At 40.4% G+C, this 23,244-nt stretch overlaps 1 protein-coding gene across 4 annotated transcripts in view; it reads right to left on the bottom strand.

Annotated features, from left to right (window-relative positions):
* Positions 1-14,499, bottom strand: part of ZCCHC10 (zinc finger CCHC-type containing 10) — a 23,937-nt gene extending 9,438 nt beyond the window's left edge. Inside the window, exon 1 of one of the 4 annotated variants that reach the window (XM_044454394.1) lies at positions 14,396-14,499. In XM_044454394.1, coding sequence (XP_044310329.1) covers positions 14,396-14,436 — 41 coding nt within the window. In that variant the 5' untranslated portion in view covers positions 14,437-14,499. Of the gene's footprint in view, positions 1-2,434; positions 10,997-14,355 lie in introns of those variants that run through there. The other 3 variants (XM_044454395.1, XM_044454392.1, XM_044454393.1) reach the window with 3 other exon arrangements.
* Between the last annotated feature and the right edge of the window lie 8,745 nt (positions 14,500-23,244).

Genomic DNA, 23,244 nt, shown 5'->3' with positions numbered 1-23,244 from the left:
GGACCCAAGCCATTAAGGGCTTGGGTCCTGGTTACCTGAAGGAGTGCTTACATCCATATATGCCCGCCTGCCCCTTGAGATCAGAGGGAGAGGCCCTTCTCCGGGAACCCTCCGTGAAGGAAATTAGGAGGGTAAGTTCGCGGAGGAGGGCTTTCTCTGCGGTGGCGCCCAATCTATGGAATGCGCTCCCCAGAGAGGTCCGCCTGGCGCCGTCGTTATTTGTTGTTCGGCGCCAGGCAAAGACCTTTTCATTCAAACGTTATTTTAATTGTTAATATTATTTATTTCATTCTTTGGCCAGGGCGACTTAATTTATACTGTTAAATTATATTGTTTTATATTATGTTATTTATTTATGATTGTGAGCCACCCTGAGGCTTCAGCGAATGGGGCGGCATAGAAGTTCCCTAAACAAACAAACAAATAAATAGATGGCAGTTTGGGCATACCAGTCCCAACTATAGTTTCATGGTTACAGTTTTTCAAATTTGAGCCATTAAACCTCTTCCTATGTTTCAACTATTATCTGTATAATTTAAGAACATTCAGTCAAGTCCTGTATGAAGAGTGCTTACTGAAGTGTTAGGGACATTCCTAAAAAGAGTGAAGAAGAGCTGATAAGAAAAACCAGAGAAGGATATTAAGGGGGCCAGATGCAAAAGGCAAGGCTCCTACACCTTCAATAGTGGTGCAGAAGAGGGAACTCAGTAGGTGTCACTTGTATAACAAGCTTCATCTGTTGACATTCCTTTTTCTACACCACTGTTAAAGATACAAGAGACCTGTCCTCTGCCTCTGGCCATCCTGAGTGGAGTAGAGAAGCTAAGCATAAAAAGGCAGAAGCAGGCAGAGAAGCTACATGTAAGGAACTAAGATCCAATGGAAGCGCTTACAGAAAAAATGCAGGAAGATAATTTTCAATGATTTATTCCTTTTTTGTCACACTCAAGCATTACCTCCCACAGTGTTCTGGCATGTTCCTAACTCTACAGAGTAGATTTTAGAGGACTGAAGAAGAAAACTGGCACCTCCCCATCCCTTCTTCTGACAGAAACATCCCGAGTGGAGTTCCACTCATGGAAACTCTGGATCCAAGCCAAATTCTCCACTCTGCTGTCCTCATCCTCATTATAGAACTGTGTTCATTACAAAGGCAGCAGTTGCTGCTTCTTGCCATCATTGCCGCTTGAGGGGAGGGCAGCAAACAACTGGCAATGGTACCAAAGTACCACAGCAGCCTCTACTGCTGCCTGATGCTTCTCTCAGTACAGTAGACTGGAAGGAGGAAAAGTCTAATCCATACTGATTCTCAGAGAAGGAAAAGCAGGCAGCAGAAATTGCTGCTTCTTTTCTTCTTCCATGGGGCTACTGTACAAGGGTGCCATTCCCTGACAACAGCTTTGCCCAATTCACTTCCTGGCAACTGTACATATATCGATTTGATATTCAGGTAGTACAGTGGCAAAACAGAAAAAGCCATTATAGGTTTCCCTTACAATATATTTTCTATCTAAAAGAATCAAAGCATTTTTCTGCTTTATAAAAGCATCCAATATACATACCATGTCATACCAGAACTGCAATCCTATACGAAGTATACCCACTGAACTTAGTGGTGACTTCTAGTAAACTTGGACAGTAGACTTTTAATAGCACATTTTATTTGTAGATGTTAGATGGGAGTTCAATATATCCTCAGTTTTGCAGATGAGATATGAAAGACTGACACAATGAACTGCAGGGCAGGTTAAAAAAACAAAAGCAAACTACCGTAGAAAGGACAAGTGACTACAGCTCCCATTATCCTTGACAAATGCTAAAGTTATTGGGAACTGGACACCAATAAAGACATATTTTAAAGTGTCAAAATGCGTTTTCATGCACAATAAGACCTGAGCTAGGCAGAACACAAAATCTTCTCTTTGCTATTAATTTTCACCTCTAGGTTGTCATGGTGCTGAAATCTCACTGCTTCCTATGGGCAAATCTTGCTTCCAGTCCAGAGATGAGAAAAGGCTTTTAAAAAAATCATGAAGCTGATCTCCAGTCAAGGAAGTGAGTTACTCTTCTTTTTTCATCCTCATAGGATCAACTGCCATTAACATTCTGTAAGAAGCTCGCATGTCCTTGTTGGGCTGTTTTGTTTCTGTTTAGTTAATTTGCAAATTTGCATACTTCGACATACATAAAAAGTCTTTCCCTTCCCCCAAGTATATAGAAGCTACTTCCTTCTTTTTGGGTGACCCTCTTCTACTTCCAAGCTGACAAGTGACCAGCCAGGCTTGCTACCAAAAAGGGCTACAATCTGCAACAAAATGTTCTAGTGCCTTGCTTTGCAAAACTGTCAGAGGTTTAGGATTAGCAAGAGATGTTTCTCTGCCTGACAAGGGGCAAACGTGTCAGACTTTCTGCAGTTACTTTAAGCCAGAATTACCTGAATGTTATGGGTAGTACGAGAGCTGCACACATGCACACATACACAATCTTCTTTGCTTCCTTGGTGGGATCTGGGTAGATCACTAAGGTGAACATTTACAATTCTTCATACTTTGGTGTTTCCTCAGATATGACCATTTGTGTTTTTGGAGCTGACCCCATTTTGTTTCCAAACTGACTAGTACTGGGCCACATATAGGCACAAATATAGGCTGTGTTAGTTGTTCATGCATTTTAACAAATTTGCACAAACTTTCATGGGTTACAACTTACTTCATCAAAAGCCATAAGACTAGCTAATTCTTAAACAATTATTTAATAAGCTGAAGGAGATGTCAGGACCAGGCATATGACACCTACACTTTGAAGGGTAATACATTAGCAAGCATCCACCAACCTGGTACCCTCCAGACATTTTGCACCTCAGTTCTCTGCAACCCCACCCATTATGGCTGATAGCCAAGGATCACAGGAACTGTAGTACAAAACAACTGGAGAATGCCAAGTTGGAATAGTCTGCATTTCAACAACAGGAACCCAATAAGATACCTACTGACTTTAACAAATCTACTAGCAGGGGTGTTTGCATCCTTGCAGGCTTATGATCCCTGCTTTTTAAGATTCATGTCTTCCTTCTCATTTACTCCACAAAGGCAGGAAAAATAGTAAAAACAGGAATGTGCTAGGGAAACAAAATACCCTGTTTAGATGCTGCACACCAAATACAGGAACTTCTTCAACTTTCCCCACTCCACATCAGCAAGAGGCACCAGGAACTACAGCAAGTTCTAGGATAACTTTTACATATGTTTTCTGCTGTCATAAAAAGATGGCTAAAATGTTGTTTCTAGAGAGAAATGGCTTTTGGACTTCTCTGGATTAAATCTTCAAGATTATAAAAATACAGAAAAAAATACTTCCTTTTAAAATACAGGAAAGTGAAAAAAAAAAACATCAAACAATCATCATTCCTCCTTCTAGGATTTCCTTCTTGAGAACTAGTGCTGCCTGTCACAATTTCAATGTGTGTATAAATTTTTCAACTACATTCTTGAAAATAAATAAATACCAAAGGAATAAATTAAGAGCACCATCCCTATGTGCTTATACAAGGTCAGATTATACATCCATGCCAGCTCTTTTTTCCTCCTCAATTCACTAAATTGTATCATGTTCTACAGCTCAACTTGTGGTAACGGATTTGGCAGGGGGCAGCGTATCATATACAGATTCAAGCTAGATGCAGACCTGAGGCTTCATCCACATATTGGCCGCATTAGACTTTCTAGATACATCTTGATGCAGATGGAGATGTGTAATCCTACTGGGGATACAAATAGTTGTGTGGGACAACAGCTGAATCAGGGGAACTTGTCTTGGATGATTTAAGAAAAATGCTCAGTATCGTCTACTCTATAAACATACCTTTGCTGGTTATGTAGTGGGGAGAACAAACACACTTCCTAGAATTGCAAGAAGATTATGTTAAATACCCAACATATTTAGCTGTCAAGAAAATTAGGAAAGCAGTATACTAAGAGTCAAAGATAACCTTGTATATTTTAATGCATTTAATGCCAATAGTTTTAAAGTGATTTATACTGAGGAGATTGTCACATTAACCTAGAGGATGTCACCCTAATTCTCTCAGTTGTTTACCACATCTTCAGCATTTGTACCTTCTTGTTTTTCTATCGCAATGGGTAAGGCCCCTCTTTTCCCTTTTATTAAGATAAGAACTTTGAATCCTTTGAGTATTCTTATTAAAACTACAGTAAAAATCTCCATTTTCCAATGATTAACATTGCAACAATTTGCTGATCTCTACCTAATTCAGGTTTTTCTCTTGGCTTTACTACTGGAATCCCTTTCTTTTCAATTTCAGCATCACCATATTTCCTCCAGTCCTAATTCTGTTGCCATGTCAGTTTTTTCTTTCATTTTGTTTCACTCATATTTTTCCTTTATGTTCCCTCCACTGGCTTCCCATTTCCTTAGTAGATCTAGTTTGTTTGTTCTTTTTGTTTTTCAATTGTTTTGCTTCATGACCTGTTCCTATCATTCTATTTTCACTTGTTTTTGCCTCCTTTACTCCATGAACATTTTCCCTTGGTTTGAACTTTATGTCACTTCCTCCACTTTACAGCTCCAACCCTTCTCTGGAATTTCCAACTCCTCTGTTCCTCCATCCTTACAACTTAAAAAAAGTACCTCCTCTCTTGATCTGTAGTTCTCACCCCTTCTTCTGTCCCTTTTCTTTTTTGTATCCTACTTTCCTTCTGTTCTTTTTTTTTTTTGGGGGGTGGGATTCCTGTTAAGTCTATTGTAGCAAAAACTAAGTCTTATAAAATGTGTTACTCCATGTACTGCAAGGATTATCTTTTCTTTTGCTAGCAATAAAAGAAGTGTACACAAGTAGTGGCAGGTCTGTTCTTGGATTAATGGTTATGCAGTGTTTAGCTTCTAAGACACTGTAAGAAATAAATTGGTTTGGGAAACTTGGTATACACTCAAAAACCATAACCAGATAATATGTTTGTTAGGAGCAGCCAAAAAAATCACAGTGTGTGCAAGCTTACACATTTTCCAGAATCCTTCAACAGGCTACATGGCACAAAATACAGGAAGAGAATACCATACCAAAAAGGTACAAAAATCAAACTAGATGCAGCTATGAGGTCTGCAACTTAGATTCAGTCTCAAACAAATTACAGACTAAATTACCTGGTTCATTCAATTAAAATAAAGTTGACACTGCAGTGTGTGCTGGGCAAAATTTCCATGATCACTACTCAGTCACAACTTGATGTGTCATCTGAACCTGGCTGACATGATGGAAGAGAAAACAACACTTCCGTAACCCTACAACAACCCATGGATGATTGGAGGGTTGTTTCCAACTCTAAGAAGCCATAATGCCCAGGTATGGATGACATGGCGAGTCATCCTAGACACTGATTATGGTAACTGTGCTCGACATGTACAATGGTGGCTTAGTTTGTCATGACTGGCATGTATTATGGTTGCTTAATTTGATTGTGTGAACCAGTCCATTGAACCAATCACTGGAAGCTTTTACAGTTATAGTACACCTAACATGCTGGGACAAAGAATCAATGGCTGACTCCTGTTTCTGAAAATACAAATACCAGTTGTTAGGTCAGATCTGTCTCCTGCTCCATGCAAAATACACAGGTTCCCGAGTATACAGAAGCCGGACTGCATAATAATAGCTAGTCTGAGGGTGGGGAGGCACTTCTTTTCAGCTCAGAGGACAAATGCAACTTCAGAGATGTGCTTTGGGCCTACATTCTAGTCATCAGCAGAGCAAAAGGTAAAAAGGATGGGGCCAAAAATATACAGAGAACATGCCAGCATATTGCAGTTTAGCCATCCTGCAGCTAGAAGCAAGCCTTGGAAAAGGCATTTCAGCCTTTTAGAATGCAGGGATGGAGAAGCTTCACAAAAGTAGGAAAGAACCAAACAGTTGGTACTTGGGGAAGGAGAATAAATTTGGAGAGCAGTACTGAGACCCGAGAAAGCCCAGATTTGGCCGCTTGGGCCTGAGATTCCCCACCGTGAACTAATAGTTGAAGGGAATGCAAAACCTTCCTTCAAATGGGAGAACATTGTCTTCTCTTTGATAGTTGTTCCTGCACTGGTCAGCTAATACAGTTTTCTCCAAGATGGCTATGCTGGTCCATAACAAACTAGTCCATTGTATAACGGAGGAACTGGTCCGGTGTACTTTTCTGGAGCCTTTACCCCAACGTTGTTGTACCATCAAGCCTTATGAAGAGTTGCAAATAATTCAAATGCTTGTCACTCTTCTGTGATATTTTGACTGGTTTTGGCTAGCGCATGCTGGGAGTTTCAGGACTTTTTTTGTCTAAGCATGAAAATGATTGTGCCCTATATAAAGAAAAATATGTTAAGAGGAGGTGACTATTACAAAGTACCCAGTTAGCTAAGATCAACAGGGCTATTCAGGAGGCTGGCTAAGTTTGCACACTTATCCTAAGATCAACCAATGGTAGTCACAAGATAGACAGGAGACCAGCAGTTACAGTTATTTTCCATGATACAGTTTTTGTTCGCAAAAAGGCACACTGTCAGGATCTGTCAGGGGATAAGATGGAGGAGGAGAATGATGTAAGCTGCCTTGAGCCCTTTGTAGGAAAAAGGCAGGATATAAATCGAAAAATAAATAAATAAATCTGGGCTGTTCCAGTGGACAGAACCAGAGCAACCACCTCCATATTTGGAGAATCAGTCCCAGGCCCTGCTGGAGGTCTCAGGCTACTGATCAGCACCAGGTGGAAGTCTGGAGGAACAGCTATATAAGAGCAAGCTCTTCCCTCCAGAACTAGCCTCAGCAATACCGGTCCTGTCCCCTGCCCTGCTGTATTCCGTCAGCGGCACAGGTCCTCCTGTGTCTGCATTCTGCCGACTATTCCTGTCATGTCTCCTGCATCTTGTCATTCTGCCTTGCTGTTGTGCCTGCCTCTTGCCTAGCCTACATCCTGCCTCACCTGTGTATCCTGCCCTGCGGTGTTGCCTCAGTAACACAGGGCTTCTTGAGAGCTGTGGTTCAGCTCCTGCATCCTGCCTGACCCTTACTGCATCTGGTTCCTCTTGCGTCCTGCCATGCCTGTACATCCTGCCTTGCTGTGCTTCCCAACCTGTTATCCTGTTCAAGGTACCTACACTCCTGCTTTTTCCTCCTGGTTCTCGACTCTTGGCTCGTTCCTGACTACATCCTTGTTCTGTCTTCATGCAGTCTTCTGGTTCCTGACCTTAGTCAGTACCATGACTATGATCTGGACTTTCCCTTAGACCTGCATTTAGATTCTGTCTTTCCTGAACTCCTGTTGCCCTAGTCCAGGTGCCTCTGTTGCTCTTGACTTGTCTGTGGCTGCCCCTGAACACACATAGCCTTAAGGCATAAGAACGCATAGCATTGTCTCTACTGGTAAGTCATAATCTTGTGTATACATTTCTGAAGAAATAAAGAGGGGAGAAGACTTTATATACAACATTATTTATACTGGAAGTGTGCGCAGATTTGTGTAGGACTTTTGTTTTTTCTCTTTTCTGGGAAACTGGAAGAAATTAACCACTCACGTATCATTAAAACACTGGAAAGCACACACATGCTGGCAGCTTCTGTTAATATATTATGTTATTCAGAGTCTGATGCTTTTGAGACAAGCCAGCTACAGTATAATTTTGAAGAAAGAGACTGAATAACAAAGAATGATTAGTAAAGAATCAGCACTATTTTAAGACTAGTGATTGTCACCTTGGAATGCATGTCTTATACTACCAACATATAACCAGTGTTGCGTACTACAACACCAGTCATAGTTATTATCTGAATGATCTCATATTGAAACAAGGATTCTTTGGAAAACCCATGATTATGCCTGCATTGTAAGAACTACTGCATGTCTGGAAGTGTATTTTAGGTTCTCTTTCTTTGCTAATCACAATGAAAGGCTTACAATAACCAACCTAAATATAATCCATAAATCACTGACTGCATTGAATGTAGTTGAACCAGAACCTGGACTTCAGCAATCTTTGGATACCAACCAACAATGCAGATTTCTTCCCCCACAAGGGAGGCTTTGTTAGTGGCTCCAGTAATTGCTGAATTGCAAACTCTGTCTCACTTGAAACAAAACTGATTTACTTTTCAGGATTCTTATTTAACTTATCCCTGCATTAAGCCAGTTCAAAAGCAAGTATTTTTCGTTTGAAATTAAATTTGGAAGGTTATACTTTAACTATGTGTTTTCACAGCATAGGTAGAAATGGAAAAGGCTACACTCTGATTATCTGTTGTGATTCAAAGTTCTCTTACAATATAAAACACCTTAAGAAAGCGTAAAGGAAAGTTATTTAGTATTAAAGCATCAGAACATAGGAAAAGGGTAGGAAAAAGGCAGCCAGAACTATATAAAGCTTACTTGTAAATGATATACAGGTTATTAGTCCCTCACTTACTCTAATACAGAATATGATGAAAGACACATAAGGCATCACCATATTGAAGCTAAGCAGGTCTGGGGCTGGCCTGAGCTTGGAGGGGAGACCATCTGAGAACCACATGTAGCCAACTTGAGCTCCACAATGGGAAAAAGTAGGATATAAGTAAAACACACCTTCCTATTACATGTAGTTCATGAAACACTATCTCCATTAATCACTAGCATGACATTTACTTACAAATCACTTAAAGTTAACAATACAACTATATAATTACAGAGCAGCAATTGTTTAAAGAGCAGCAAGTGTCTCATTAAAAGCAGTAAAGTTCATTAACAAAAGAAGCAGCTTCAAAAGCATTCTAAAAATTGAAATTAGGAGTTTTTTCTGATAGAGAATTTCTATGTGTGGGATTTTTCCTGGAAGGCACAGAATATACATTTGTTTATTTATTTAAAACATTTTTTGCTTTTTGATTAAAGGCAAAACCAATCAGACATCTGGGCTGCCATCCAGAAACTATTTAATTGGAAGTATCTTTTCTGTATTTAAATTGATCTCTACTTTATAGCAATACAATTCATTCTTAAAGTCTCAATGGAAACATGTTGAAATTAAGTAGCACTGCTTGGAAGCCATACATGTAAATATGGTTGGTGCATGTCTAGCAAAAAGCATGCAAATTGTTTCCAGTTTGACCAGTTGTGATCTTTCTTGCTGGAAAAGCTCCAAAGAAGTTAAAAAGAAAAGGAACAGACTGAGAAGAGTTATTGAGGTTTTCATTTCAGTTATGCAGAAGTTTAACATTTTCCCTTTGGCTACAATTTCTACGTTTATTTGCATATGTAAAATATACTGTAATCAGCCATGTCAGCATATTTCATTAAACATGCACAACCTATCACCCTTTTTTCTATATCTATAGATGTTCATGCTACCCTTCAACATAACTTTCAGAGCTGTGTACAATATATTGAAAAGTTAGTAAAACCATATAAACAGAAGTCAGAACAGCAACAACATTTAGAAGAGCAGATGCAACCACAATTAGAAGCAGCTTACTGGAATGCCTGGGCAAATAGGAACATCTGTGCCGAGTGCCGAAATGACTTCAACGTTGGCAACAGATCAGTTCCCTTAACAAAGCCAGCCTTCCCCATTTTGCTGCCCTCCACATGTTGGGGACTTTTGATTCCCATCAGCCCCATTAAAATGACCTACCTTTGAAACTGACTGAGCTGAATGGATTCATGAGAATTTTCTGCGACTCTGCTGTTGGCATAGCTGATACAGTGTACAGGACTTCAATAAAAGTATAATTCAGAGATGGCTTCAGCTCTAGACTGGATTACGCTGAAGCACCTCCTCCCTCTATCTGGCTCCATGCTATTCCAGTAAGCTGGGAGCACATGAAGCAGATGGATCAAACACAAATTATGGAAAGCTTGGATCAAATCCAACTGAACCTAAGAAAAATCTTTAGAGCACACACAACTATTGTGTCAGTAAATCTTGGGATGGTCTGGCTCTTCTCTGGGTAGGCCCACCAGATGACTTAAACTTTAAGTCTTAAAGGAAGCCTCAGTAGTCTGCTGTGATCTAGTTAAGTGCTTGAGGACAAAATAGCTTGCATCTGCCTTGCCTTAAATGGCACTGTTCTGCAGTACAGTCAAAGTATGTATCCAAAGTAGTTTATCAGATAAATTGCAGTTGATACATGGTGCTTGAAAGAATCTGTTTGCTAGTCCATTGAGATTCCCCGGCTTTTAACACCTATTCTGAGATGGATGACTAGCATGGTCATCAGTTTCATTAGGGGATACAATGCTCCTGACCACCTTGAACACTGGAAAGCACTCCAACCCTTTGGAGATTGGGAAGCTTGTTCTACCTAACAGACCATGACAAATATTTATATTTGGGGTTCAGTGAGCCATACAGCTCCAGATACTCCACAGTGAAACAAATTATATCAGTTTTAACTCAACATCTGTCCCAAATCCAGCACTGAATTGCTTTGATTGCCCTGACAGATGACCTGTGCTAGAAGGATGGGCTGGTGCATTTCTATTACTTCTTCAGAACATCTCAGCAGTTTTTGATGGCTTATAGCATGGGTCCTCAAACTACGGCCCACGGGCTGGATCCGGCCCACCATGTCCATTTATCCGGCCTGCCACAGCTCGCCACACATGCGCATGCAGCAAGGTGCCAGTTTGCTCACAAGGAGAGATGGCTTTGGACTCGCTCAGAGAAAAGGCTCTCCTTGCAAGCAAGCTGTGAGATCCTTTTCCCCGAGCGAGGGGGAGATCGTTTTGGACTCGATCAGAGAAAAGGATCTCCTTGCGAGCAAGCCAGCACCTTGCTGGGAGAAAATAATCTCAGTGCACGCACGCCCCTACGTTGCTGCGCCCAGACCTGCACCTCCCACCCACACTGCCTTGACGGCCCGTGCCCATCGCTGGCACCTTTCAACTGGCCCCCTATTTAAAAAGTTTGAGGACCCCTGGCTTATAGCATGGTATTCTTCTTGACTATCTGTCCTTGATGGGGAAATCATTCCAAAGATTTTGGTCTTACCTGGAAAGTCAGTTCCAGAAGAAGATGCTGGAAGCTATCAAGGTCCCAATGCCACTATGCTGGGAGACCATGGACCACAGTATTGTATTGCTACGTTCCACAGGACTTTATCTTCTCTTCAATGCAGTTTTAATATCTACACATAACCACTGAATAACTACTCCAAAGATTTAGAGTGATAGATCATACTAATGACACCTAGCTTTATTCCCCGTATCACACTCAGGCAGGAACATTGCTGGATGCTAAAGAACTGGGACTCAATCTTTCCATTTTTAACAACTTATTTTTTTCATTGCAAAGTGGAGAAGAATTTGGTGGCAGTAGCAGCAGTGCACAAAGATTGTATTCACCAGCTGTGTTTCCTCTGCAAATCCCCCTGCTTGGCAATTATGCTTAGGGAAAAAACATCCCACCGGCACCATTAGAAATATTTTTTCTCCCTAAGCTTAATTGCTATGCAGGAAGAGGGGTTAACCCTTTGCTTGCAATTATAATCCTTCTTGGATATCATCCCCTGCAAAACAAGCTGGGGGAAAAAACCTGCCACTGGCACCAATGAATACTTAGGGTTCTGGAGCATGGATTCAGGGCCTGCAGAAAAAGATGTGGGGGCCAGGGCTTCAAGGTCCCACACCTAGCAGTGTCCTTTGATTCAGATAAGGCTGTGGAGCTACAGAATTCCTGTTTCAAGTTGATAATGGACAGAATGAGAGCCCATCAGCTGAAACATGATCTATCCATGACAAAGTTATTATGTCTATACAATTTTTCTGCCCTGCGTGGACAGGTTAGTTGGTCTAATGGGGCTGCACTTCCTCTAAAGAAGTCAGTTCATATCTTAGGAGTATAATTGTGTGTCAAAAAATTAAGTTGGATCTTCAAAGCATTAGTGTCTCTAGGTCCTCTTTAGCAGCTTCAACCCCTTTTTGAACTAAGGTAGCCTAGCCACTGTACCCTTGTATATTCTTGAACTTTTCAAGGTGATGCAGGGATTATTAACATCTGCTCTGACCAGTGTGAAACTGCAACCCTTTAAAAAGCGAAGGTCAACATATGAATGGCTTCATATGACAGCAGGTGTCATGGTGGTATTTTATAGGACTTTATATTAACACCAGCAGTTTGTATTGCATTCAAGCACAAACTAGGAGAAAGTTTAACTGTTTTAAGACTGAAAAATTGTGTCAATCTTCACTCAATACAGTCTCACTTCAGATGCACTGTAGCAGCCAAATACGGATGTTACCAGGATATGGAAATCTGCAGCCAGGCTATCTCTACCTATATGTGCATATACGGAAAGATAGCAAACCAGCCTAAACTGGTGTAAAGTACTTTGTGCTATGAATACCACCTGGGGCAAGCAAGTTAAGGCTAAAGTCTGATACTTCTCTAATTTGCAAGTCTACTTTTTAAGGGGAAGAGGTACAATCCTGTTCCAAAGATAACCACCTACCTACCAACAGAACCTCCATCTTGTTTGGACTAAGCTTCCATGTATTAGCACTCATCCAGTCCTTTACTGACTTCAGGTACTGCCACCATTTGACTTGAAATCTACTGAAAAAGATGTAGAGCTAATGTCACCAACATACCAAAGATACCTTATGCTATTCCACAGATGGGCTTCTCATGCAAACTGAACAGCATGAGGGGCAGAGTCCCAGAATTCTGTAGCCTAACTACAATAGCATAGATCCAGGGTTCCACGGAACCAACTTTGGAAACCAATGGCTCAGACAGAAACACTAAGAAAGCATGCTGCCCCAGTTCCTGGGTTAGATGATCAGTTCATTAATATATTACTGTTGATAGTATCAAGAGTTGTTCTCCTGACTTCAACAATCAGCATCATACTCCTGTTTTTATACAGGCAATCAGTTTTCATGTTGAACCCAGGCCCAAAGCTAGACTAAACTGTGTATCTAGATAATTTTGTGTGCTATAAGAGAAAAATTCTGTAAATCCTTCATTTATGTTCAAAGATAAGCTACAGCAAATAATATAGAAAAAATGGATAGGTCTGAAGATGCCATCTAAAAAAATAATATCAAGCAGTGTATTTTTGAAGTCAAGCAAGAACATGCACTCTTTCTATTTCACTTCATTCCTCAGATGTTCTGCCTGTTCTGACCAATTCATACAGATAGTAGAGTAGCAATTTATGCTTATTTCAATTTTTGCCAAGATGCAGTTTGATTACATCAAAGGCAGCATGGCAAATCAAAAATGGGGGCATGGGCATTATCTTTCTCATAATTTCCTTTAAACTCCAAGAGGAAAAAAAATAGATCATATTACCACCTCAAAATGCTTCAGTTCACAGGAGTTCAGACCCTTCTGGGGCTACAGCCATTTCTATATATTCATCAACGAGCTTTCATAACACAACTTCTAAATCACTTTTTAAAAGTCAATTGGGAAACACTTCCATTTAATTACATACTTGGGCAGCATGAATAGAAGCCAATGTTTATAAAACTTCACCACAGTTTTGAATGTTACTGGGCCAAACTCCATGTTCCATTTGACTTGACTATACAGAACACTCCAGTCTGTTAAGCAACATGTGGGATCCTGATGGGAAACCAGGTCAAAGAAAATTACATCCCTTCAAGTTTTTGCTATGAGGGAATAAATTACCAGCTTAACACTGCTAAGTTTAGTTACTTTTTCTAAAGTTTCTCATGCTTATGCATTCGATAAAGTGGTACTTATTCAGAATGCACCACTCAGAAACCAGAGACACTTAGAACTAAGAGTGTGGGAACACACTATTTTTGTGCAAACCGAGTTGTGTTCCTATGTCAAACATTCAGCTTTGTATGACAGGTGTTGCTAAGCAAAGTAATATAAGCAGATTAAGAACAAGGGCATTACCGCTAAGGTCCCTATTTAAATGTTAACCCTGACTAGTAAGCGACACCGAGAGAAGTACACGACGACACATAACTGACCAATTCCCCCTGAACTGGCATTCCCGAGGTTCAAGGTGGCTGCGAGTTTAAGGCTTTTTAGGATACCAAGATCTCGAAAGTACAAGCCCTTTCCTCGCACAGATGGTCATAAGAAATAGATACGGAAAGAGCACTATTCATATGTATATTAGCAGAGAGAACGAGCGCAACGTACCTCTTAAAAGAGCAGCTGAGAAGTAAATATTGCAGTTAAGTCCATAGCCCTTCCCCACACCATTTCTCCCTTTTTTAAGACTATGCGATTTTTCTATCTGAGCACCCTCTCGACTAACAGATGGAAACTGACTTCCTGAACATTATCCGCAGAACACCCCTTACCCTCTCTAAAGCCCCACCCTAAAGAACCACGCCGGACCCCTGAGAGGACTGTCGCACATGCCCACCGCCCAAACCCCTTACACACTCACGCTTGTCTCCGAGCAATAAGGCGATGCATGGGAGTCGCCATCTTAGCCACCGGCCGGGCACGGACACACGCTGCATGCCGGGAGTTCTACCCACCCTTTCCCCCCTATTGGATGAGCCATTTCACGGACTCGGGAAGGGAGGGAGAGCAGGGCGGTACCATTAGGGGGTACGGGGGGGGGAGATTTCAGCTTTTCTCTTCTAAGCATCTGTAGCCTTTCCCGACCGAAGTCTAGGGCTACTGCTCTTTCCCCACGATTCTTCTCAATCTCGAGATTTAAGTAGAAAGTCACGAGGTTTTGTTTCAATGCCTCTCTTTGCTGGTTTCTAAAGTAAATAGTATACATTGCTGCGATTTGTAAGATCCTCCCTCTGTCAGAATTCCCCGCAAGTAGAAAACTAGCATAGCAGAAAGAAGGGTATGGTAGCGTTTGTGATCTGGCAGTTTTCCTTCTTTCAAACGCTTGCAGTACTACTGCTCATGTTGACCCATGGGGGAATGGGGTGGTAGAATCCTGCGATAGTAAAAATGGACTCTGTTACTATCACAGTAGGTGAGATATACAGCGTTTAACATACGAAATCGGAGAAACATCGCAAGCGCCATTCGAGTTGTGCATTTTTTTGTTTTTTTTAACTTGCTGGGAGATGTCTTTTGTTGTGATTTTCTACACCCAGAAAGAGAAAGAGAGAGGAGCACCCAGAAAGAGAAAGAGAGAGGAGCAGCATGAAGTGTTCCTTTCCCTTCCATCACTTTAGGATACTTCCACCTCATTGCTGCCACGTTCCAGTACCCTGCCGTGAAGCTCTAGACCTCTTAAGTTTCACCTTCCTCACAGGATTTTTGGGAGAATAACATGCAAGGAGAAAGTGATGAACAAGTATGGTGTCCTGACCTCCTTGGAAGAAGGTTGGGTTAAGATATAATAAATAACAAATATGCAATATAGATGTCAACAGAGTAAACCACCCATGCCAAATGAGTTGTACAGAACGCAGAATGCACTGCCCTAAGTCTATGTTGCAGAGGATCTGACTATTCGGACTGTATCTCTATAAGAATGCATATTTGTGCACTTCAACTTAGTCATCCCATTTTGCTTCCACAGAATTGTACATCTTTCACTGTTGTGCAAACATTTCAGGGCCACTGAAGCACACATTTACCTTATTCCAGCTCAAAAATTATGTGCTACTGCGGGTCATATGTTATTGGCACTCTCAGAGCTGTGTTGTTCTGAAATGGAAAATATATTCTTGCTGGTGTTTAACTTTTACTACTAGTTAACTACCTGGTTTTTTCATAATGCTTGCACAAGTTTAATTTTCAGTCTATTTCAGATTCTGCTGGAAAAAGATTGAAGCATTTAGTACAATTGTCAGCTTTTCATGCACGGATACTCTATACATTTTTGATAGACAAAAAGTATTTTCTGCCCAGCATCAAGATACAGTGATGGGGAAAGATGTGTCTCCTGTTTTATGACTATAATACCAATAAAGGTGCAGAGCTTTTGCTCAAAAAACTAACACTGGCAATTTTATATGCAATGGGGAAAGTGAAGGTAGTTCCTAGATCTGAGACAGCTATTTCTGTCCTCCCAAAAGTATTTAGAAAGGGCTATGTCTGACCTGGCAGTCCTATTTAACTTGGTGGCAAATGAATACATGGAATAGCAATTCTCAGTGTGAAATGCAGCATGGGAAAAATGAGTAGGAAAAGGAAGTAATTACGTTTTAAGTAATTACATCAAGTTGATGAAACAGAAGAAAAGTGGTTACCTTAAAAATAAATCAGATGTTATTACTCTAGGAAAGATGGTAAATGTGAACACAGCTCAAAGTCTAAACTAGTGTTCAAATTTTAGCAGATTTTCTTGGTGTATCACTGAGGACAGCCCTGCACAAATGTAATAAATTTTCTATCCAGTCCTTCCACAACTATAAGGACTGGATTTTTATATAAAAATAAACATATAAATATATGTAATATATATCATATATAAATTTAAATATACTACTACAATAAACAATGGAATCTATTTCTGGGTAGATAAGCGTAGTATTCTGTTGACAGAAAAGTTCATTGCCAGTGGAAAAGACAAGCAAAGGATTTATTTAGCAGGAATATCAAACATTTTGTGCACTGCTACATATATTAATAATTTAATAATAAGTCAAGCCCACCCTGAATTCTGAATTACATCTGTGCCATTGTTCACAGGTGAGACTGTAAATATAGTTCAAAAGGCTGAAGTTGTCAATTTCTTTCGATGAACAAAATATTCACATTACCAACCTTCCTCCCCAGGTACTTAGCACAAAAGAAGAAATGTCTCTGAAATTAAAAACACAGACAACTTGTGTTAGTAATCCAATGCAGGAGCCATAGTAGGGTGATCTCTTTATTAGATCCAGTCAAAAAGTAGTGAGCAAGCCACTGAAATGGAAAATGAAGCTTCATGAAATGCGTATTGCAAACAAGGCTAGATGGACTACAACTGGAAAAAGACATTAAACAGACATTATAGTGTTCAATAACATAGTGGTCTGTTTCCCGAGTTCAATTGTAAACAGTTTTTATTTCTTATAAGGCAGGTTATGACATCAAGTTGCAATACAGAAAGCATGTCTTTTCTTTAAAGGCGCCCATAAAGCAGGTGACTCAGAGGGCACATTGGCAGTCACCTGTTCTCACATTTCTTTTGTCTTTTTCCTGCTTAATGACAGACACTTAAGAACATTGTGGGTCTATGCCCCCCTCCATCCCCCTCATCCTTCCTTCAGGTGTCCCCAGGGGAACCCACAGGAATACTGAGGTTTCCCCCACTTCCTGCTTCCAGCTGTTTTGGACCCACAGGACTTCAGTTCTAAAAACATTTTTTGTGGAATGATTGCATGCTGGCCTTTGTGATCCCTGTCCTGGCAGTTATGAGCTGCCCTTTCAGAAAGCCACTGAAATAGTTTGCAGGGGTTGTTCAGGGTTGCCCTCCTTAAAATAAAAAATAGGCCAGTAATCTGCACTCTGTTTAACCACTGTGTTCTTTTTAACCACCCTGCCAGATTCATGTAAGTCTGGCAGGGCGGATTAGCATGGGGTTCCGGGTCTGGATAACCCCCCAGTTGGGGCAGGAGACTGCTGGCCAAATCCAGTGCCTACAGGGAAGTATTTTCTCCTTTTCCGAGCCTCTGGCAGATGCCAAAGTATTTGCAAAAAGGGACTAATTTCTACGTCCCAAATCCTTCGGATATTGGAGATCAATTGTCCCTAAGTGTCAGACTCGTTGCTCTGTTTTTGAAGTGGGCTCTGGAAAAGCTTGAAAATTCAATTTTTGCCAAGACAACAAACAGGTTTATTAACTCCATATGCCTGTGCACTTTCCTGCCAAAACATAATTTTTTATCCCCTTCCAAGCCCCATTTCAAAAGCAGAGGTTTGAACTTGGGCAGTTTGATGAACTGTCAGGCCTCAGGCCTCAATTTTCTAAATAGGTGAATTGTTAGACCTCATTTATTTCTGTCATTTGGAATCCTCGATTTTTGTAGCTCCTTGAGGTGCTATCAACCTAGGGTAAATTACAAAAGTGACTAGACTCTTGTGATCCCCCCAAAACCCTGGGGATTAATTGGGTAGCCCCCAAAATGAAGGCAGCCCATTGACACATGAACAGTTCGACCCCGCAAGGTTGTGTTCTGAAGGATCCTTTTAAGGGCTCCCACCCCTTAAAAATGTTTGAAATAGGATTTTGCAAATTCTTATGTTTTTTGGCATGTACACAAAACCCTATTTTAAGCCTTTTGGGCGGGGGTGCAGGGTTCAAAAAGAAATTCCTAAGCTCTTCCAAAGCTCACTTCAAAGCAAAGCTCTGAGTTTCATACCAGCCTAAGTCAGGGCTCCCATCAAGGAGAATCTCCCCTAAGCCCTTATACCAATAAATTACATAATATAATGTCCCATAGGCAACCACATTAGCAGAAGGCTGAACTAGATGGAGTCTTTCTCTGATCCAGCACAGCTTTTCTTATGTTTTTTGAACTCTTTTTTAATTAAACAAATTAATAGGTCACATTTCCTAGAATAGTTCAGACACTAAGAAGCAGCAACCTTTTGTCATAATTTAAAGCAATTGTTGCCCTTTTTATTTGCAAATTAAAGTTCAGCCTGAGCCATCAATAGTAAGACTGTGGTGACACTCCACATTTACTGTTTTGTAAATTGCTCAGATAATATATGTTGATAGGCAGTCACATAGATATGGTAAATCAATACACAATCTTGTGCTATTTTTTGCTGTATTATAGTCACTTCAACTATACATAACAATGGAAATGCTTAATATTGAAGTGGATCATTATCACATTATGTAAGGAAATATGGAAGTAGCATATGTACATTGTACACATACTAGAGAACTGTTTAACTCATCACCCACCATTTAAAAGAGAGAATAAAACACTGCAGCTGTGGTTAGAGCTGTGATATGTATTCTTTTGTTGGATTGTATTCTTTATTAAAGATCAGTATAGAAATCTGTATTTTATGATTTGGAAGTACCTTGTAAGAAGCCAAGGAAGTGCCTTGATTGGGAATAAATTGTTTTAATTCTCTAGGGCCAACAAATATCTTCAATGTTTCTGTTGTAATGATTTCTCAATTATTTCTTCTTATTTCATAGCCTGTGATCCTGATACTAGTGGTTCATTTGATGCAATGTTCCCATGGAAACCTAGTGTTGTCTTTTTGTTTTCTTAGTAAGTGCTAGCATGGTGAGTGTCCTAAGCAGTGGACTATAAAAATCTGTGGTATTTTTAGATGCTGAACTCACATTTCAATGAACATGGTGTATCTTTCCTGTGTCAACATTTCATAAATGACACACTGCTGGAATGTTATGTATGCAGATGTAAGAAGGACGTAACTGAAATGATTTGTTGAAACTTACATCATTCACTAAATTAGTGGAATGAAATTAAAAATGCAAGTTGATAACTGTTGTTCTTCTGAACCAAAGCAAGATCTAGTGCATATCTAGGTATCAAAATGGAGAACAACTGCCTGGCGACAGTGACTCACGCGTTGGTAACTTCCCGATTAGATTTCTGTAACGCGCTCTACGTGGGGCTACCCTTGAAGACGGTCCGGATACTTCAATTGGTGCAGAATAGAGCTGCCAGGCTGCTGACAGCGACTGGGCGTTGTTCTCATATAACCCCAGTTCTCCATCAGCTCCACTGACTCCCGATTGAAGTCCGGGCCCAATTCAAGGTGTTGGTTATGACCTATAAAGCCCTCAACAGCTTGGGTCCTGGGTATCTAAAGGAACGCTTGCGTCCATATATGCCCTCCCGCCCCTTGAGATCAGCAACAGATGCCCTTCTCCGGGAACCCTCTGTGAATGATATTAGGAGGGTGAATACCCAGAGGAGGGCTTTCTCTGCTGTGGCGCCCCATCTATGGAATACGCTCCCCAGAGAGGTCCGCCTGGCACCATCGTTATTTGATTTTTGGCGCCAGGCTAAGACCTTTTTATTTAAAACTTATTTTAATTGTTAATTTATTGGTATTTATAGGATTTTAACTCTTTTAAGCCGAGATGCACCGGGTTTTAATATTTTTGTTGTATAATTGTTATATTTGTATATTTTGTTTTTTGTTATGAGCCGCCCCGAGGCTTTGTTGTGATGGGGGCGGCATAAAAATGTTTTAAATAAATAAATAAATAAATAAGTGTAGAGTAGATAAATAAATACTGGTGATTACTACTTAATGTACACTCAACACTGTGTATACTCAACACTGTGAAGGTATGAAATATTATGCCTACCTTAGGAGATGTAGGATTTCATGCTTACATTGGGAGTTTGGCACTGAAAAGAATTCTGCAACAAGAAGCTAAAAACCTATATACCAGCATGTAGTAGCTCACTATAACCATGAACTCAGTGCCCCCCTGATGACAGCAATGGAGCCAAAATGTGTCTGCAGCTAAACAAGTAGGAGGTATCAGCATGCTTGGATGAATCCTGAGGTTTACAGAAGTGAACAGCTCTTTTCTCTTTTAAGTACAAACTGGGCAAAAAATGAAAATCCCCAAACACCACCATAAGGGACCTCCAGAAACCATACTATATAAACTGTAAGTTGGAAAAAAGGAAAACACACATGAGGGATGAATTGGTTTGCTGCAGCCCATTATTTCTGGTATACTGGGCCAGGGTAGGGCTGGCCACCGGGCACCATGAAAAGTAGCATTCCTGTTAGGGAATGAGGGAACATTGAGTTGCCCATTCCATAGATAGGCCACAATCCAATGCCCTCCACCACAGATGCAAGTAAGTTTCTCCATTTGGAGATTTATGTTCATCCAGTATGGATGCACAGTGGCAGCCATCTCTGCCATGCCTCACGCTGTGCATTTAATCTAGATGGCCATTTTTTTAAATCTTCAAGATAAAACACCACGCAGGGGGGAGGGGGGGAGGAGGCTGGAGTTGGTGATGACCTATAAAGCCCTTAACGGCTTGGGTCCTGGTTACCTGAAGGAGTGCTTATGTCCATATATGCCTGCCTGCCCCTTGAGATCTGCAGGAGAGGCCCTTCTCCAGGAACCCTCCGTGAAGGAAATTAGGAGGGTAGGTACTCGGAGGAGGGCTTTCTCTGCGGTGGCGTCCAGTCTATGGAATGCGCTCCCCAGAGAGGTCCGCCTGGCGCTGTCGTTACTTGTTTTTCGGCGTTAGGCAAAGACCTTTTTATTCAAATGTTATTTTAATTGTTAATATTATTTATTCATTTTATTCTTTGGCCAGGGCGACTTAATTTATATTGTTAATTTATATTATTCTATTTTGAAGTTTATTTATGGTTGTGAGCTGCCCCAAGGCTTCGGCGAATGGGGCGGCATAGAAGTCTCCTAAATAAATAAATAAAATAAATTTTAGGACACAGTGTTTTAATTATTTTTTTATTTTCTTACATTTCATTGTTAAACTGTCCTGAGACTTTGGTAATGGGTTAGTCTACCAAAAAATTAAATAATTAAATAATAAATACTTAAAACACAGAGAAGGCCTATGGAACACAATAATTTAAATATATGTTCTAATAAGATTTTCCTCAAAAACTAATGATAAAAATAAACTTGCACTGTAGGAAATTAGCTCACATATAACTTTCAATTCCACAGACAGTTGAGGTGTTCTGAGAACACTGTAACATTATCGGCTGCATGGTTAGAATTTGCCATTTAAGTAACATGATATTCCTGCATACAGGCGGCTGCAAACAGCATTTGTGCATGAACGTCCCAGAATAGAACTATGAGCAATATGTTATATGACATGCTAGGACTATGTACAATGACATCAGGATTTCATGACACCAATATTAGCTATTCAGGTCAAATTTGTTTTAATACTTGGAGTCCTGTATTAACTAAACCAGGATATAATAGGCAGATGTGAAGCATATTTCTACCTTAATTTATATTTTTCCAATGGAAAGACAGAATATAGAAGAGAGGTTTGATAATACACCAAGTTTGCTATTGTATACACACTTAAAAGAGAGTAGGTGCAATTCAGCTCCATAGATAATTGTAGATTACAGTATTAATTAGCTATCTGTGTACAGTGATACAGAGAACTCATTTCAGTTATAAATTGTAAAGACTTGGAAACAGAGAACTCATTTTAGTTATAAATTGTAAAGACTTGGAAAGGGTGGCTTATTAACAAGATCAGAAAGAAAAATGCTCTTTCCTGTTTTATAATTTTATAGTCCAATTGTATAAACAGAAGTGTTCTTCACAAGGTAAAGATTTCTCAAGATACTGCATTCAGTCAGATGCAGTATGGTCATCTCTCTCTCTCTCTTTTTGTCAAGGAGATGATCAGTACACCAAATGCAGGAAACCAAATACAGTATAATTCACAGAGAATATACATCACCAACTCAAAACACATCTACTCTAAGTTCTAGCACTTCATGCATTTATTACTGTTTCTCCTTAAGGATGGGCTTGCACCTAATGATTCAGCATGGTCATATCTATTTAACCATTGCCCTTTGCACACCATTGAACCCTCCAAAATTACCTCCTCAACTTGGCCAAATTTTCCAGAACACATGGACAAATTTGGTGGGGCATACAAGATGGAGGAAAGACAGGATGCAGTTGACGTTCCCCAGATGCAATCTTTTCCACGATTAGGGAAAGCTGCACTAAATTGCCTCCAAGATAGATTGCACAAACCCATAGAAAAAGAGGCACAGAGTAGGAGCGTACTCCTGAAAATAGGATAGAATTTCAAAGATACTTCTCCTTGGGTCCATATATATTTAACTGAAGTTAGGGTGTTAAAATTCCCGAGTCCCAGCAGGCAAAGGAAAAATGTGTCCATAAAGGGTTACACCAATTTTCAGCCTGTAGATAGGTGAGGACCTCAGCTGCCAAACTCAAGTGATACTGGGCAGAAAGACAAAGTGACAGAACCACAGCATCCATGCCCTGTTTTCTTTCTGGGCTTACTCAAGTCCCTCTAGCATTTGTCCTCCCAATAGTAAAGTAATGGTATTCCTTCCAAAAGTGGGATGGTAAAGTGGGTACTAGTAGAAAGTACCCAGATGGTGCTGGTCCTCAAGCTATGATTGGAACTGATGCAAACCCAGCACACTGAGTGCATAAAACCCAGGCAGGAGGTTATACCTTTTACACAGATTTTGACGTCATGGTTGACACCATCGTGGGACAGGAAGAGTCAGAGCTGAAGCAGATAGCTTTTCTTGGTGAAAACAATGGGGTTGTTCACCCTACTCCGAGCCATCAAAAATACAGAAGTGGGTGATATCTGT

The sequence above is a fragment of the Varanus komodoensis genome, unplaced genomic scaffold, assembly GCF_004798865.1.
Source record: "Varanus komodoensis strain SLA01 unplaced genomic scaffold, ASM479886v1 scaffold7_3, whole genome shotgun sequence".
In the NCBI taxonomy this organism is placed as follows: Eukaryota; Metazoa; Chordata; class Lepidosauria; order Squamata; family Varanidae; genus Varanus; species Varanus komodoensis.
This window is presented reverse-complemented; position numbering and strand designations above follow the sequence as displayed.